Source organism: Telopea speciosissima, chromosome 6, assembly GCF_018873765.1.
Source record: "Telopea speciosissima isolate NSW1024214 ecotype Mountain lineage chromosome 6, Tspe_v1, whole genome shotgun sequence".
In the NCBI taxonomy this organism is placed as follows: domain Eukaryota; kingdom Viridiplantae; phylum Streptophyta; class Magnoliopsida; order Proteales; family Proteaceae; genus Telopea; species Telopea speciosissima.
Window position 1 is genome coordinate 51,687,426 of NC_057921.1, and position 18,689 is coordinate 51,706,114.

At 37.1% G+C, this 18,689-nt stretch overlaps 1 protein-coding gene across 2 annotated transcripts; it reads left to right on the forward strand.

Annotated features, from left to right (window-relative positions):
* The first annotated feature begins 12,903 nt into the window (after nucleotides 1-12,903).
* Nucleotides 12,904-14,612, forward strand: LOC122663846 (protein DROOPING LEAF-like). Of its 2 annotated transcripts, none has more exons than XM_043859493.1 (7): nucleotides 12,904-13,051; nucleotides 13,165-13,308; nucleotides 13,680-13,791; nucleotides 13,929-13,977; nucleotides 14,161-14,236; nucleotides 14,338-14,388; nucleotides 14,490-14,612. In XM_043859493.1, exons 1-7 carry the CDS (start codon nucleotides 12,983-12,985, stop codon nucleotides 14,523-14,525), a joined length of 537 nt encoding a protein of 178 aa, XP_043715428.1. In that variant the 5' UTR covers nucleotides 12,904-12,982; the 3' UTR covers nucleotides 14,526-14,612. The 2 variants fall into 2 exon arrangements, with proteins under 2 accessions (XP_043715428.1, XP_043715429.1); XM_043859494.1 differs by having other exon boundaries at nucleotides 12,916-13,051; nucleotides 13,165-13,309; nucleotides 13,687-13,791.
* Nucleotides 14,613-18,689: the final 4,077 nt, after the last annotated feature.

An 18,689-nucleotide genomic window follows, 5' to 3' on the forward strand; every position in this document is an offset into this window, starting at 1 on the left:
GGGCTGGAACAATTGAATCACTCGAACTTGATTGTATCAAAACCAAACCGATCATTCAATATTTATTTTGATTTTTAGAAACCACTAAAAGATCGAAAAAGACTGATAAAACAAAACATTTAGATTGGCAAAAAAACCCAGATAAAATCGACAAGATTCAATATGAGTTTTACACTAATTTTTGTTTTATAAATGAAAGTAAACCGATAAGGGACCGAAATCGATTGGACTGATAGCCATTAGTTTTGGTTTGGACTTTGTATATCAAACACCTTATTGATATGATTCGATCTGGCCTAGGATATGCCGGAAAAAAAAAAAAGAAGTAAAAATCAGACCGAACAAACCTTTAACACCCCTACATAGATCTTACGGATAAACATATGTTAAATTTCATACTCAAATTCAATGCATCCTTATATCCAGATATGTGTCAATGCATCCTCTAGTGACCCTAGATTTTCAAAGCTTTACTCTACTATTTAACAAACTCTATTTGAGCTAAGACTCAACATATGGAATAAAGGTCTACCTTGCCCAATGTAAATAAAATACTTTGCCAAATAATACATATATTTTTTAATTGTATTCATCTTTTAAATTTTTAAGAAGAAATAAAAAAAAAATTTGGTGCAAAGAAAAAAGAATAATTCACGAGGCTCAAAAAACTTTCTTAGAAATAATTATTTAAGATTCCCCAGCCTTTTTAGCTCTCATAAAATTTTCATACAATAACTCTATGCCATAATGGATTGTGATCCTCTATTGTCGAATAGTCATACGGCCTCACATAGGTAGGGGCGAAATAATTGCCCCACTCACTGCCCAAGCACCCTGCTTGGGTGGGGTCCACGCATTGCCTGTGTGAGGCCGAATGTCGGCTGCACGACTGCCCAACAACAGAGGATCCAAATTGCTCCATAACGCTTATTCCGTTGACACCTCATTCATTCATTCCATTTGGCTTTATTTTGGCCATCCATTGTCTATTTAGCCTTCAATTTCCATAAACTTCCTTACACCTCTCGCCTCACTTAAAAATATTTAAAAGGGCAAGAGATCGCTGCTTGATCGTGAAGCTTGCACTAGCATGGGGGCCAATGATAGAGTGAACAGGGGTATCAATACGGATATGATTTTTTTTAGGAAGGGCTAGATGGTAATTTCATACACTATTGTGTTTGAGTGCAGGAGTCATGCAACTAAGCAATGTCCCCTTACACCCTCTCACATGGGGTAGTGAAATGACCACCCCCTCCATCCCTTGGATGTCCGTGCCCATGATCCCATTGACGCCCACGCTGCATGGTAGCAAACCCATTCCCCTAAAAAAATTAACATTTGCCCCACTAAGCCACCATCATGAGATATCAGATATATGTTTATAAAAACAAATTTTTTTGATTTTTTTTCTTATTTTAAAGATTACCAGTTTAAAAATTTTGGGAAAACAAACCAACAATCTCTTGTAACCGGACTTAGTTGCCCATCTCACATCACTTGGTTACTTTTTAAAATGGGGTATTTTTTGTAATTTTTCCTTTCCTTCACCCTTTCCTCTCCTTCTCCCTTTCTGGTCCACCTCCGACGCCTTTAACTCCCTTCCACCCTCCACTTTGCCTCCCAGAACTAAAAGAATTGGATTCATATGGTGGAGCTTTGGTTACAATGGCTGCCGTGAGCTATACAATCACTCAAACCAGAGATAACTAATTAAGATATTGATCATGAAGAAAGGAAAACCATAGGAAAGGCTTTCATCCTCCCGTGTCCCCAGCTAGCCCTACCCATGGAGAGAGGCGAATTCTCAAGTGGGTCCTCCGTTAGTCTCGAAATTTCCTTTGTTGTTGCGTTCTACTCTACTCTAGAAGTCTGTGAAACGTTTTAATGAACTCCAAAACCTACAAATTCTCACCTCACCATAGAACCCAACTCAGGAGGAAATCAAACACATTTTCATTCAGCGCAAGGTTTAATTCTTTCTGTAAATTCTTTTTGCATCTTTGATTCTCCCTTAATTTTCATATCTTTCTGGTTCTTTCTTGTTTTCTTTCAATTTTTTATACTTTCTTGATTTCGAGTTCAAGTTTCATTAACTGCGGCCAAGACCCAAGGAAAGGCCATCGTTATCGATTTAGGTACCACCTACAGCTGCGTGGGAGTATGGCAGAACGATCGTGTCGAGATAATCGCCAATGATCAAGGCAACTGGACAACTTCTTCTTATGTAACCAACACCGAATGGTTGATCGGTAATGCAGCAAAGGACCGGTTGCAGTTATCATACCCTTCTGTGCAGAACGACATGAGGCACTGGCCTTTCAAGGATGTTCATGGACCCGCGGGGCTCGGCTGGGACATGGGAGGGTGGAGTGGCGGAGATGGTGGAGCTGCTTTCTGTGGAAGAAGAAGAAGAGAAGCAAAGGGAACAATGGATTTGGAGCCAGAGTTGGTTATATACAGGATTTGAGGAAAGATTGAAAAGAAGATAGTTAATTTACATTTATAGCCCTTTTCAGTAATTGACAAGTCAAATTATAAGGGGCAAAATTGTCTGGTTACATATTTACGCACGATTTACGCACCCATTAAAAAACCTCTATAATTTGAAAAAATTACGCCTATACCCATCAGAGGGGAGGTGGATGTAATTTTTAGGGGAGGTAGGTGTAATTTTTCAAACTAAAGGTGTTTGTTTTTTTTTTTGGTTGTAATTTTCCCCCAAAAAAATTTGAAAACGAAATGAGAGATAAAAATAATTATGAGAAAAAAGATAACAAAATGATTAAAAAAACTAAGTTGTTGTATGAAATTGTAATATAAGATCAAGTGAGTAGGGAATCTCAATAAGATAACGAAAAGATTTAAGAAGCTGAGTTGTTGCATGAAATTGTAATATAAGTTCAAGAGACTCGAGAATCTCAATAAGATTAAAAAGAAAAAATTAAGAAGCTGAGTTTTATGAGATTGTAATACAAGTTCAAGGGACCAAGGAATCTAAAATAGTAAAAATCTTACCTGACCTAATTACAATAAAAATTGTGAAATCGACAAGACACATTTCCTCATTTTCTATATGCAAAAAGGATGAAGTCCTCTTTGCTACCTATCATGTTTTTTTTTTGTTGGTGTTAGAATTTAGCCCACTAGGGGAGACCCATAAGGGGTCTTCTAGGGACAGATCCACTGGGGGTGATCCACTCGAGACTAACATACCCAGACACTATTACATACCACCAATGGTCTCACCCATTAGTCCAAGACCGATGTCCCTAACCTAGCATGTTAGTTAGATAATTCTAAATTGTTGAATGTAAAGAAGACCCCTATGTATTGATCTCACATAGGGTTTGAGAGCTGGGTTTATCCTGTGAGCTAGCTAAGCTAGGGTTTGGAAATCCAAGCATGAGTTTGGACCCGGTTGGGTTAAAGTTGAACTCTTGGATTGAGCCCAATTCAACCCACACACACATAATAGGGAAAGAGAACACCACCCGGTTGCACCAGACATGCCGCCCTTGCGCCCTGACACAGGGGGCACCCGAAATGACCGCCACACCCCCTAGAACCCTGAAAATGACTAGGGGTATGGCGGTCATTTTGTGCCCCTGTGTCAAGGTGCAGGGGCGACGTGTCTGGCGCGACCAGGTGGCGTTCTTTCTCCCCACATAATATTACCTATACAAGCTCATCTCTCCTACATAAAAGATTGTTTAGATAATCTTATACTACGATTCAAATGGCACGTTACCTAATCATAATACTATTCGTAACTCATAGAATGTCTTCCCTCCTATCCCATTTAAGTAATTTAACAAACAAAATATTCTTATTTACATCCTTAAGGTGTTAAATAATATATGGGAAAAAGATCTCTACTTGGTGGAATTTCCTACACCCACTCACAGGGCACTGTGAGATGGTGACTCTGCTCCTTGGGTAGATACCCAGGTGTGCTCACCCATTGGCTCAGATACTTGTGTAGAGACCATGCGATCAAATAGAGAGATCTCTTGCCCTATATACATTTACTTTCAGTTGGGGTAAAATCGAATTAAAATCCTCTGCAATGCGACCCTAAAGCTCGACACGTGGAAGAAGCTTCATCCAACAGTGCGAGCTCGATGCAAAGCAGTTATTTTGTTTCTTTTCTTTCTTCTAGAGCTCGGCACCATTGGATGTCACATCTTCCATGTGTTGAGCTCTCATCGCCGCATTGCAGTGCATCGCCAGATTAGGGCACTGCAGAGGATTTTTTTCTGGTAAAATCTTGTCATTTCATATGTGTACTCGAAAAATGTGCGAAACATAAACAATAGAAATGATTGAAAATGACATATTGGTAAGTCAGTTTTAAATTATTCATTTTGAAAATAGTTTTTTATCCTTGATTTAAAGAACTTTTGAGAATAAAACATAGCATGCATGTTAAGAGAGAGAGAGAGAGATAGACTTCAAGTTTCTATTTTGGAGCTAATCAGCTTCATTTTGTACACTATTGGAGCTTCTTAATTTACCTCCTGGAATTTTATTTTATTTTTGGTTAAGAGGGAATTTACTGAATAGGATAACCATATGTATAGCCTAAAACTTCAGACGTACAAAGTCTTGAGAGCCAAGGAATGGAATGCAACCATCTGTCCTACACATCATGGACAACGCTTTCCTGGCCAGGGCATCTGCTACATAATTCACAACCCTTGCAATACACAAAAAATAAATGGATTGAAAGGATGATAGAAGAGATCTAATAACTTGTAGTACAACTATAACCTCCAATGGTGGGAGTTTTGAGGGACCATTGATCAGTTCAATGATCTCCTTGTTATCCGTTTTGAATTCTAGGCGAGTGAAGCTGGATTCCAATGCTTGATAGATTGCATTTCTAATTGCAAGACATTCCCCTTGGATTGGAGATGAAAAATGATGCGGCATTGAGATAGCTTGCGCTAGGCATCCCTCATAGTCTCTAAAAACAAAATCCAATCCTCCCTTCGCCTGGCCCTATGGAATAGTAGCATCACAATTAGTTTTCATAACACCAAAAGGAGGTGTCTTCCAATTGTCATGTGAAACATTAGGTGTAGGTACTGAAGTTGAAACACGATTCACAACAATAGAACCACATATAGAGAACTCATTGAATGCCTTTTCTGCTACAGAGATGACTTCTAACGGCGACCACTCTTTGACATTAAATACCAAGTCATTCTTTGCACACCATAGATACCAACAACTAAAGGAAGCTCTTGAAAAAGATTGGCGGGCAAGCTTCTCATCAGAACGGAATAGAGCATCCCATTCCTTTAGCCAGTCAACAATTAAAGGTTCCCTATCCGAAGGAGGCGGGTAATAGAGATTGTTTCCAAACCATACCAATTTTACAAAGTTGCAGCCCAATAGAATGTGGTCTGCACTTTCTTTCTCAGCACCTCATTGTCGACAAGAGTGATCTATTGTCACCTTTATAGTAAATAAACCTTCACCAGTGGCCAATCCCATAGCACAAGAATGCCATATGAAAATTTTTATTTTTGGTAAGGTGTCTATTGCCCACATTCGCTTCCATATTGAATCAGGGATATTCTCCCATGCATGTGATCTTGAAGTCGAAGCTCTAGATGCAGACAATATTTCAGGTTCATTGGATAGAAAATGACTTGACTTCACAGTGAACAGCCCATTTTTAGATGGGCCCCAAACTTGTTTATCTTCTCCTGGGTTGATCCCCAATGAGATTTTCAGGATCGCCTCTTGGATATCTGGCTGAAAACATTGCCGTAATAGATCAGTTCTCCAACGCTTGGATATAGGATCGATGAGGTCAGAAACAAGGACAAGGTTGCAATTCGCAGGCCTTTGTTGCTGAATTAATTTTTGTAATTGGGTAGCTATGAAACCCAATTGTCACCCAATTGCCTCCTTGAATTGGATAAACTACAAAGGATCACTTTAATCTCCTATTCTTTCTCTTTGAGCTGTTTTGGGGATTTTATTTCTGACTAATTTACTATGATCCCTTCCAAGTTCCACCCTTTTCGTTTCCTTTTTAACATCTTCATTGTTTCTTCTTCCATGCCATCAAATGATACTCCAATTTTCTGCCCAACAGGCCCTAATAAAAATCTGTCTTTTGAAAGCATAATTAGTTGGAAACAAATTCTTTGAACTCACCATCTACCCATAAGGCATGTTTCAGCTGAAATGAAAATTTCCATGTAATAGTATTAAGTTTTGATGAAATTGAAAAATAAAAATAATTAATTTGATTTTATCTTTTTAATATACCCAAACAGTCATATTATTCAATCAATGTTCTAAATTTAAAATGTGTGTAATCCAATGTTTGAGGAATCAGTATTGGATTGGTCGATTCGTATCGATATCAATGGAGATGGATATCAATTCCTGACTGATCCTGTATCGGTGGATCGGTACAGACAAGGATAAAAATGTAAAAAAAAAAAATTGAAGAAAACAAGGGTAAACATGACGTATCCAGACCGATATGAATCGGTATCAGATTAGTATCGACAGAGACCGATACCGATACCCGATTACTAAAACCCTAAATGCAATAGTCATCGTTTGTACCAGAGCAACTTGATTGTGTGGGAGTTTCAAACTCATGAAAATGGTGGAGAATGGAAAAATGGGGGGATCATATTAATATTTGTTAGGCAACCGTACAACTACTACTACAAATCATTTACCTTACAACTGTATGAACTTGGAATGGAGTGTAAGCCCTTGCAAACTAGACATAAGAGTGGCAAGGGGTAGGGGAAGATAGGAGGTGATGAGACATACATGAAAAGGGAAAGAATTAGAGCAGAGGTTAGACCACACTGTCTCAAGGTGGTCCAAATTATGACCTTGTCACATTGCTAGCTATCTGACAAGATGCAAAGAAGTGAAGAGGGGCCATACACTCATATTGGGCTAGCGATGATCTTTAATTCATGGTGCCCATTGTTGAGCAATCTGCAGAAATTACCTATGACATCCATTGGGTCATGTAGATATGTATTTGTTGTGGTACGATGTCTTGTATTCCATGGATTGATTTCGAAGGGTCAGGATCCCAGGCCTTGAGGCCCGGAGGAATTGGCCATCTTGCGCATTATCTTCGTTATTGTAGTTTCGTAGTTTCGTTGAATTAGCAGATCTATGTAGGGGTTGGGGCTATTTGGGTATTTTGGTAAATTATTTGTATAGGATTTCGCTATAAAATTGTAATGATGATTCTTTCTTTGTTATCAATATGAGAGAAGAGTGAGGACGAGCGGTCGACCTCTGCATAGATAGTGAAACACATAAATCCTTATAGCGAAAACAAATATTTCCTTAGAAAGAGTTACCATATCGGAAGGGTTAATTGTAACCTTTTATTTTTAGATTTTTTGCATCGAATTGGTTGTGCTTAATAACTACCATTGGGTTGCCTTAATTATGAGAAGATTTTGGGAGGATTAATCCTAGCCCTTCATCTACACTTTGCATTCAATGGTTGAGACCCTAGTCATTCTATCAGAGGCAACATCATATCTGATACGATCTCCTTATCTTGAAAAAAGAACTTCATTAGGATGTCAATTATCAAGTCAAAGATAAGTATCACACCCATCATCAATACTATAAAATTATCTTTGTGACATTATATTACAATATATGACTTATTCTAATTTTGTGTCATATTTTTATTGCATATGGAAGCATGTTGTATGTTAAGCGCATTTTTTTCATAAAAAAAACATGTTAAGCGCATTTTGGCCATTTGGCCAATTTACCTTAATTTAAATATTTGTAACAATAAAATTACTTTTATGTTAGAATAACAATTATTAGTGTTTTTTTTTTTTTTTTTGGTAGAAAAAACACTTATAACAGTTATTAGTGTTTGAGTTAATATTTTCATGAGCTTTAGTACTTTCCTTAACCAGTTCATGCATATTGTTGCATCTTATTACATAAGGGGGGTACTTTGGTCATTTGACTATTTTACCTCAATTTTACTATTTATAAATTCTTTAAGAATACTAATTTTTTCTATCATTCTGCCAGTAATCATGTTTAGGAATAGTTTCTCAGTATATTTGTCACTTACCTTAACTAATTCCACATATTCATGCATTGCATCATATTTAGGAGTATTTTGGTCGTTTGGTCATTTTACCCAAAATTAGTTTCCATAAAAAAAAAAAAATTTGCATATTCTGTCATATTACTATAGTTAGTAAGCATAAAATAGGAAGTTTCATGCATTCTTATATGTTTTTCATGTATATTAAGGCCATTTCCCATATTAGGTTAGATTCCTTTCTATAATTAGCCTAAATAGGGTCTTTACCTTTTTTAGCATGTATAATATTGTATATTAACCTACCTTAAGCAGCGCAGATAGAAGAATAATGTAAGTTTCTTAACTTTCCTTATTTGATTTAATTTTTTTTTCCTTATGTAGACTTTCTTCATTAATTTACATTAGATTTTGCTTCCATATTTGTATACTAACTTTTCATGCAGCATGACAGAGATCTATAAATATCTCTTAACTTCCTTATTATGTAGAGTTATTTTCTATGTGAGTTGCTACAAGTGTGCTTTAGGTTTAGAATATCTTATTTCTTAATTAGAATGCCAAGTGTGGAAGATTGGTTCGAGAAGAGTGATATGTTCCCAAATATTGGATAATATCCTCATCTCTTTGAGAGAGGGGGAAGAAATAAGGAGTCGCCACTTAGATTTAGGGTCTAAGACTCACAAAAACAAAACATGACTTCATGATGACTTCAGTCAAACAAAGGGTAGGTTCAATTCAGGTTTCGATATGAGGAAGGTATTAGGCACCTCACCCGGTTAAACTGATCTTCCTATTTATTTGGTCAATATTAAAATAAACAAAATATGACAAAAATAAAAAACTAGGTTTAGGGCACATATCCGAAGCCTTTGGCTACAAATCAATGGTTAATATACTGAGAATAAATAAAACATATATACAAAGGAAATATTCAAAATGACAAACACACCAGAATTACAAGAATTCCATTAATATAAAAACCCTAAATGCATGAAGTGCATCATTATGCATGGTAAAACATGATATAAAAAACCTTTAAGAAATAGGCCAAAAGCATATTTCATGATGGTAAAACACGAAAAGTGAATTAAATTGAAGAATGCAATGTATGGTATTCATGAGACTGCAAAGAAAATATAAAGAAAAACCAAAACCATGGAAATATGTAGAGATGGATCTTTATCCCATGTGGTTTTTGTCTGGTACAGTTTCTGCAATTTCTTTCATAAGGAGGCAGAAATGACCACCTTACTCCTTGCCCGAACTCACTGCCTGGATGGGATCCACCCCCCTCTTATTAGAGATACTAGGAAACTGTACCGGATAGAGAAGCACAGGGAGATAATTTTCCTGTAGAGATGAACCCCTCATGGGAAGAAATAGATCTAAAGAAAAGAAATCAAATCATCATGCTAACCTATATATTATATTCATAGATGGGCAAGCATGAAGAAGATAAATGAGAATGTAAGAAGGATAAAAAGGAAGAAAAAGAAAAAAACAACACCACTCACAACCATAGTTGATTAGAATGAATTTTAATTAAATGTCGAATTATTTTTTGCCAACAAGAACATTAAACGAGTATTGGATAAAAATGTGGGAAAGAAATAACGATTGGACAGACAAACTACCCTATGCCCCATGGGCTTACATGACCCTACATCTCATTATGTTGAGAAAGCTTATGTTGGAATCCATGTTCCAATGTCGTGTACTTTTTTTTTTTACTTTTATTATTAAAGAAAAGATTTTTCTGACTTGCCAAAGGAGGGGTAGGGTATGCTAGTATCTTTGTGGTTATCTCCCTTCTCCTCTTATGAAATAATTTTACTGTCCTCCAATGTACGGTACTATTTTATCACACCTCATTGGTGTGCTCTCCTATGCCGCTTTCTTAGAGAATCATCTAATTGTCATTATTAATATTTTTTGGGGGGAAAAGAATGTAGCCTGATCATGTGCAGCTCTAAAATGACTGTCCCACCCCCTACAAAATAAAAAATCCTTCTGGTTGATGCCTTTACGTATTTTCTCACTGATTGACACTGATATTTGACCGATATTGGATTGGTGATATGGTAATACAAATTGATACGTATGCATGGTTCTAAGTATCGATATCGTATCGCTTGTATCAAGCGATACGTATCGATTTTTCTAGTCACCGATACCGATATTATATCGATAGCACGATATGGACAAGGGGTAAAATAATTAGAAAACTCAATTTTTTTAAAAAGGAATTTCAGGGGTAATTGTGTTCGAAACAACCAATCCAGGTCGATAACGTATTGATATCGTATCAATTTTACGTGTTATCGATATCCATTTCGATACTGTGCACTAAAACCATGTACGTATGGAATAAAACTATGAGAGAGTGAAAATAGAATAGAAGATACTCGAGAGAGTTGAAGAAAAAGCGATCGAGAGCCAAATTGGCTGTGTTTTGCTTTGTAAAGAAATAGAAGAGAGAAGAGGGAAGAGAAATTAATTAAGTAATTACCTAAAATGGATGAAGGAGGAGGGCTACTAGTCTAATTAGCTCTTATGATTATATACAAAATCCGTAAATAATAAAGTAATATTAGTGGAAGAAGGCAGCAGAGAGGGTTCTTCTCGATCTCCACCTTCCACAGATTGAGAAAGACTAGCGGGGTGGGGGAATCCAGTGGAGACAAGCTGACAAAGGGCTCAGGGTTATTGGGAAAGCCGATTTATACGAAGATAGAAAGGTGAAGAACGCGAGAGAAAAGACAACCAAATTGCTATATTTGGCACTTGAGGAATCGTCACATCACCCATCAACACCCTTCAGAGGCAACTAACCCTAAATTTACTACGATGTTGACATGTGATCTTAGCACCTGTCTTTATCACTTTCCCTCCTTCCCTCCCTCCCCCATCCCTCATCTAAACCTTTTTGTGTACTCCCACAATTTGGACTCTCTCTTCCCCTAGCCCACCCCTACTCCTTGTCTTCGATCATCTCTTACTCATCCCACATCCATCATCTTCTCCAACCTCTCTCCCCCACTTCACTTAGTATCCAAATCTCTCCTTATTTAGAGAGAGAGAGAGAGAGAGGAAAGCTGGTGTGGATGCTTTTAAAGTGGGTGAGAAATGTTTCTACTAAAACAGAAACAAAGAAGAGAGAAATATGGATGATATAGAAGAATAGGGTTAATAGGGGGGGGAGGGGAGGGTATATGTCAAAGCTTTGAGAGCTGCATCTACTGACTAGTGTGATTGGTAAACTGATTAGATGGATGTGATCATTCAATTATTTGAGGAATAATAATGACCTATCCCACTCAATATGTAACAGAGGATGTCAGGGTTGGTTTATATAAAGCAAATTCTAAATGGTGGAAGCCCACTAGAGCTAGAGAGAGAGAAGCTATATATATAGGTCCAAGTTTTGAGACAATACGTGTTAATTTAGATGTATCCTTAAATCCAAATTTCTATCCAAATTATGATGGTGTTAACTTGTAAGATCAAGATCATGAATGGATCAATATTTGTTTTTTTGGATGTACCTGTCTGTTTATTTGCTCAGTTCTATCTGTGAAGTACATTTCAATGAAGGAAAAAAGAGTACATTATTACTTCAAAGAGAATTAGTGGTAGATGGGAATGAAAAAGCATTATGGACACAATGAGATTGAGTGTTACTTGTCTTGTTATGGTTCCATATCAGTCATTTGAGGGGGATGATCTCATATTGATTATCGAAGTGATTTGGTGAAGATTGATATGGTCTTAGGTTCCCTCATCTTGTAAGTGAGTTTATTGGATTGAGATCTCCTAAGATTCATATCAGTGATAACAGAGTAGTCGATCCTTCGTTCCAACCTTTGTCTGGAAGAGCCGACCTAGTGCCATAGTGATAGGATTGAGATATTCCACCCTCCGAACCAGACGTGGAGGTCTCCCCTCACCCGGCTCTTTGCAGGGGAATCTCCACTCATTGTTTCCCCTAATATCCTCACATTACCACATTATGGGGGTTTACAAGAGATCGCAGAGGCTCGCTCAGAAAGACTGCCATACCATACCTCTTTACTAAATTCTACTCTAGTAGTCACTAGAGAGGGCGGGTCTTGGTGCAACGGTAAGGTTGCTGCATTGTGATAAAGTGGTCATGGGTTTGAGTCTGAAAACAACCTCTTTGTGAAACCAAGGATAAAGATAAAGCTAAGTACATTATGACCCTCCCCAGACCCTACACAGTGGTGGGAGCCTCGTGCACTAGGTATGCCCTTTCTTACTCTAGTAGTCATTAGACTAACTACGATAGTCAATCCGGCTGCTTTTGTAGAAATCATCACCCTAACAATCACGCTCCCTAGACCACTACCATGTAGTTAGATATGGACAATCAATCCATAAACCATAATGGAGCCGCTTAAAAATGGCTACCCGGCCGTGGAGTACTCCAGATAAGATATATGGTGAAGAGTGCAAATCAATAAAAGGCTAGAACCATAATTTTGTAAGAACCTATATAAACTGAATGTATAGCCTAGTAGGCCTTGTAACATATATAAGAACATCCTACAGTAAATCTCAAAACTTATCGTGATAATTTGGAGTCTCTCTCTCTCGCTCTCTCTCTTTCTATATGGATATGGATATGGATGGTGTACACGCGCTTGTGTAGTGAGTGTGCGTGTGTGGCCGTACACAGCGGGAATTATGACGAGTATAGAAGCAGCCCAGATTTTCTTGCTGAGACTACTTAAACAGAGATATCTCTATCTATCAGAACCCTAGCTAGCTGCTACCTCGTTTCTTACAGGTGACCCAAACTTATATCGTCTCTCTCTTTTTCTCTTTTTCTCTCTCTGTGAGAGTAGTTTTGAGAGAGGAAGAAAACAGACAGAGCCAGCCATGGATTTCACTCCTTCATCTGAGCATCTTTGCTACGTTCGCTGCAACTTTTGCAACACTGTTCTAGCTGTAATCTACGTAGATACACATTATATTTATATATATATTTGTTATTAATCTAGCTCTTATCTAATAATTAATGAAATTTTGTAAGCTTTAATTCCTTTTAACTCTCTTTGTAGGTTGGGATCCCATGCAAAAGATTGTTGGATACTGTAACCGTGAAATGTGGTCATTGTAGTAATTTATCCTTTCTTAGCACTAGACCTCCTCCACTTCAAAGTCAATTCTTAGATCGCCATTACCCTCTACCACTTCCCTCTCAGGTTCATTCTTTGCTTCAACCCTCTCTCTCTCTCTTTCTCTCTTTGTGTGTTCAGGTTCTTGTGGGCTACTTGTACCTCTACTTAACTGATAGTTCTTCTTCTAAAAATCTATCTTTCTTGGTGATTTTATTTTTTTCAAGAATTTCTTATTAGATCAGGTAAGAGAAAGGTTAGAACATGAAAGGAATGTATGATCAGCTTATAAATAGAAATACCAATCATTATTCATATATTTCTTTTGCTTTTTTTTTCTTTTTTTTTTTTTGAATTTGTTTTTCTAGATTATTTTTATATTTGATACCAATTGAAGTTCATAATTTTTTTTTCTTAAATAAAGGGTCTAACTGAAGATGTGTTGATGCCATGTATAGATGCAAGGCTTTTCTGCTGATTACAGAAAGGGGCAATCAAGCCAATCTCTCACTTCCTTCTCTTCCACATCCAGCGAGCAGCTTTCCCCTAAGGCACCCTTTGTGGTTAAACGTAGATATATACTTCTTTAAACTTGTTCTTGAAGAATAGAAGATCCATTCTTATATTCTCTCTCTCTCTCTCTCTCTTATTTTGTTTTTCCCTTGATCTTTTATTTTTTTATTTTTTATTTTGTTGGGCTTTGGCAGCTCCTGAGAAGAAACACAGACTTCCATCTGCTTATAATCGATTCATGAAGTAAGGAGAAGAAGATATATATATTTCTGCTGTTCTTGTTCTTTAAATGTTTTTTTTTTTTTTTTGGGTTTTTCCATCTAAGTATACCTAGACCTTAAACCAGTACATCCTTATTCTTTCATATATTTTTTCTCTTAGAAATGTTAATTGATGATGTATTTGGTTATTGGTTTCCCTTGGAAGGGAGGAGATACAACGCATTAAAGCGGCGCAACCTGAGATTCCGCACCGAGAAGCTTTCAGCACGGCAGCAAAAAATGTATATCTAAATTTATAATGTTTTCATCATGTATGGGCTAGCATCCAGTCATTGGGTTCTCGATCATTAATTTTAAATTTTTTTTTATTTGATTAATGTAGTGGGCTAGATATGTTCCAACGAGTGGATCAACACCTGACAATAATAAGAATGTAAGTGCAATATTGAAGATTCTAAATTTCAAATTTTGAATCTAACCAAGAAAACTAAATTGAAATTCCCTTTTATGATAGTGAAGAAATTAATGGTGCAGGAACGAAGAACTGGAGGCCATATCATGGAAAGTTAGTGCTGCATGCCAAATGAATTGGAGATCAATTTCAGAACAAAAGTTAGGTTCTTTCAACTTTTATTAATGACGTTATGTAATGGTAAGACCTAAGAATGTTGTATTAATTCCTTAATGAATAGTTTTTCATGATTAAGGGTTGAATTAAACTAGTACTTAATCAAAGACATTTAGGTACCCAAGATTTTTATGTAATCCAGATTAGGGTTTAATTGAAGACATATAGGAAGCATTTAGGGTCTCAGAGATGTGCCTAAGCAAATCCATCTATGCTCTCTCTCTCTCTCTCTCTCTCTTTCTCTCTCAAAAGTGGAGCTAGAGGTGCAATTACAACTCGGGTTGATTGGGTTAGTCCAAAGACTGAGAATCTCAAAGAAAAGTCCAAAAGACATCTACAACGAGGTGTCTTAGTGTTCTTATGTCCTCAGTCATTCTATTTTGTTTAAGGGGTATTTTGTAACTTGTGGGAGAATTATTATATTGAATGAAAAAACTTTCAAAAGAAATTATAAGTTTCAAAATACATCTTCGATCTGTTTTCTTTGCTTTTGTCTCCCACAAGGTTTGAACCTTTGACCTCTACGATAATGCTTTTTGTAAAGCAAAAGGAGTGAAAAATGTTTAATCCCACATTATTTAAGGAAGAGAGGAGTGTGTAGTTCTATTAAATCTTTATATCTTTGATTAATTTGTTATGGGAATGAATTGGAAATCTAACCTTTCTAGAGATTATCTTTAAACTTTGATTTGCATATCTGCCTACATAGAGACTTTTGTAAATTGAGTTGAAAAACTCAATTAGATAACTTGTGAGAAAGTTGTAGAGGGATTGATCCTCCAAGAATAGGGTTGGAGTTAGGTGTAAGCCATGGAAACATCTAAGTTCGTTGTGAACTTAAGAAATAACTGAGTTTGTTGTAATACCAATAAACAATTGTAAGGGTTTGATTGGCACCCAAGGGAGATCAATCTTGATACTGGAAAGTACAAGTTTGAGGAGCACTTGGAGGTGAATGTAGGTCAAGAGGACCGAACTACTCTAAATCTTCAGCCTCTCTTTGTGTTATTATTTCATTTGTTTCCTATCCCCTCTACCTTCCTTGAGAGTGAATTGAAAAGTATCAACGTGGATCTATTCAAGACCTAACTCACCTCCTCTTGGGTTGCCATACGATTTAACTTAATTCTTTTTTTGATATATCCACCTTTCGTGTTTTTAGCAACCAATAGGTATGTGCCCCATCAAATTCCATGAGATACTACAAGATCGCCGAGGCCAACTCAATGGTGTGTATTAAATGTAAATTATGATACTTAATCTATGGCCTTAGGCTCCGGGCTAAAAAGAATAGCTCAGGCCCTGAAATGTTCAGATGAGCTTCAGGGCCTAAAGCTATCATCACCCAAATCCCTAAATACCCCCATTGAACTTGGTAGTTGGTAAGACAAAAAGATTTGAGTTTTGTAATGGGTCTCAAGAAGATGATAGTTATCTTCCCTTTCTTTGTTTTCAAGAATTCTTTCATTCCATACATAACAAACTAATAGATTCATATATTTTTGGGTAAATTACATATGCCTCCCCTGTACTTTGCCCTAATTACACGTTTCTCCCCTTGGTTTATCCACCTTACATTTTGATCCCTTATGGCTGACGGTGTTAGTTTGCTGTAAGTTAATGATTTGAAAAGACATTATTACCCTTGTTCTAAAACAACACAAGTTGAATTACAATGACACCCTTTTCATCATCTTCAACCTTAAAACACTCATTTCTTTCCTCCTCCACCGCCGCCACCCACCACCACCACCACCACAGCCGCTGCCTCCTTCTCCACCGCCACCACTGTCGCTGCCGCCTCCTCCTCCTCGGACTCTTATTCCCTAAAACTTTAAATTCACGCTGCAAAGACTGAACAGCAGATGGGTTCATCATCATAGCTTCCATTACCGCGTGAAAAGCACAAGAAAGGTGTTGATTTCAATCTTCCGGTTGCTCGCTTGAACACGCTGGAGCATCTCTTGTTCTATCACGTAGGAATCACAGAATAACAAATTAAAACTGCATTTTCAATTCTACCTTTCTCATCATCTTCAACCTAAAACACTCATATCTTTCCTACTCCATTGCCAGCACCACCACCACCGCCACCACCCCCGCTGCCGCCGCCTCCATCACCGCCACCACTGCAGCCGCCGCCGCCTCCACCACAAACAAATAAGAAGAGATTAGAGGAGAAAGAAGGGATACCGATTGGTAAAAGATCACCGAAGGTTGCTTGCAGTAGGACTAAAACATTAGAAACCGAACGTACGCAACCTCTCTCCTGCGCACATAAGAAAAAAACACCGTGAACCTCTGGTTCTACCCACGTTTTATATTTATGTCTTTCATCTAAATCATCTTCTCCATAATTGCCAGAGAAAAATAAGAAAGAAGAAGAAACAGAGAGGCGGAAGGAGCCCTTTGGTTTCTCCCGACCGAGAGGGCAATCAATTTCGGGAAGGAGAGACTGAGAGAAAGAGAGAGATTGAAGGAGAAGACGGAATTCAATGCATTGCAGAGATTCTCGTATTTAAATTTTCTTTTTGTTTTATTTGTTTATCAGCTTTTGAATTTTTATCTGTCAATAGATGAGATAAGATGAAAGATCCGATTATTTTCTTTCTGCTTCTTATTTCGCAGTGCTTTTATGTCTTTCCTTCTTGAATTCTAACAGGCATTTTTTTGTTTGATTCCCTTCTCATCCAAAATAGCACCAAAGATTCACTTCCACCAACATAATTGGTAGTTTTTTTATCACTCTTTTCAATGGAATTTTTGTTTCCTTTTCTTTGGTAATTCATAAATCCAGGCTTTTTCAAGGTGTAGAAATCACACACAAAGAGAGCATACCTTGTAGCAGAGAACCGTATGGAATGAAGAGAAGTTGGTGAAATTGAGGCCTGAAGGTGGGAATGGGTTTCGATAGCAAAAGAAGAAGTAACTCCATTCTCTCTCTCTCTCTCTCTCTCTCTCTCTCTCTCTCTCTCTCTCTCTCTCTCTCTCTCTCCTGCGTTAACAAGCCACAAATACAAGAATGGGGGCTGGCTGCCCTGAAACTTAAAACTAGAAACTGAATCCTATAATACAAGAATGGAGAAGGGCTTCTAATAATTGTAAAAGAAAGAAAAAGAAACCGGTTTGGGAAGGAATCTGCTTTTAGAACCCGAAACAATCAATGACAAGCAATGGTCACTGTGAGCATAAATACTCAGGCACTAGTAGGGGTATCGTTGCAGGCGATTACAAGGTTCAGAGGTTGAAGATGAAGTTGGGAGAGGAGAAAGGGCAAATTTTTCCTTCTTATTTTGGTTTTTATCAAAAGGGTAAATGGGTCATCTCACAATGACCAAGGGTTAGTTTGGGCATTATAAAAAATCTAATTATGCCATGTCAGCACTTAACAGACGGATGCTAACGACAGGGGAGGAATTAGTAATTTTTTGAAAACTATAGGGGAATCGTATATAAGGTGGGAAAATCAAGGGGAGGAATGTGTAATTAGGACAAAGTACAGGGGAGGCATATGTAATTTACCCTATATTTTTAAGTGATATCTCTATAAAAAAATGCATTCTTGTTGATGAAAAAGTAAGATTTTTGAAATATAACGTCTTACTATTTGTCACTTGATAGTACATGGGTTGGTAATGTGATAGAGGGTCACATATACATCTCAATGACCAAATTTTAGTTCAAAGTAAGCTAGGAAAGTTGCCCAAACTCTGATTCAAAGTTTTTGTAAAATTACTAAACTAACATAAAATAGAGATGAATATAAAATACAAAATGACCAATGAGATGTTTGTCTGGTTCTCTCATATGGACTAACCCATATACTGGCAAATAGTCAAGCGTTATACTTCATTCGGCATAGTGACGTGAAAGAATTAAAAACCCTAAAAGTATTTAAATTTTGAATATAGACTTCATTTGTTTCCATGTAAAAAATTGAAATATTTATATGTTGTCACAAAATTGGCTAAAAGAGAGTCAATGTCCTTAAAGATTCTTTATGTTTGGTTTGCTAGGAGAAAAACCAAAGGATTTAGGTTTTGCAGATTATTGACCAAGTGATGAGAGGGTGCTTATGCAGTTCTTCTACGTAAATAGTATTTCAA

What these genes read in the sequence shown, in the direction of transcription:
- LOC122663846 (XM_043859493.1), top strand. Translation starts at nt 12,983, where the DNA reads ATGGATTTCACTCCTTCATCTGAGCATCTTTGCTACGTTCGCTGCAAC. An exon ending in CTCTACCACTTCCCTCTCAG is followed by an intron (nt 13,309 to 13,679) that starts GTTCATTCTTTG and finishes TGCCATGTATAG; the next exon opens with ATGCAAGGCTTTTCTGCTGA. An exon ending in GGCACCCTTTGTGGTTAAAC is followed by an intron (nt 13,792 to 13,928) that starts GTAGATATATAC and finishes GGGCTTTGGCAG; the next exon opens with CTCCTGAGAAGAAACACAGA.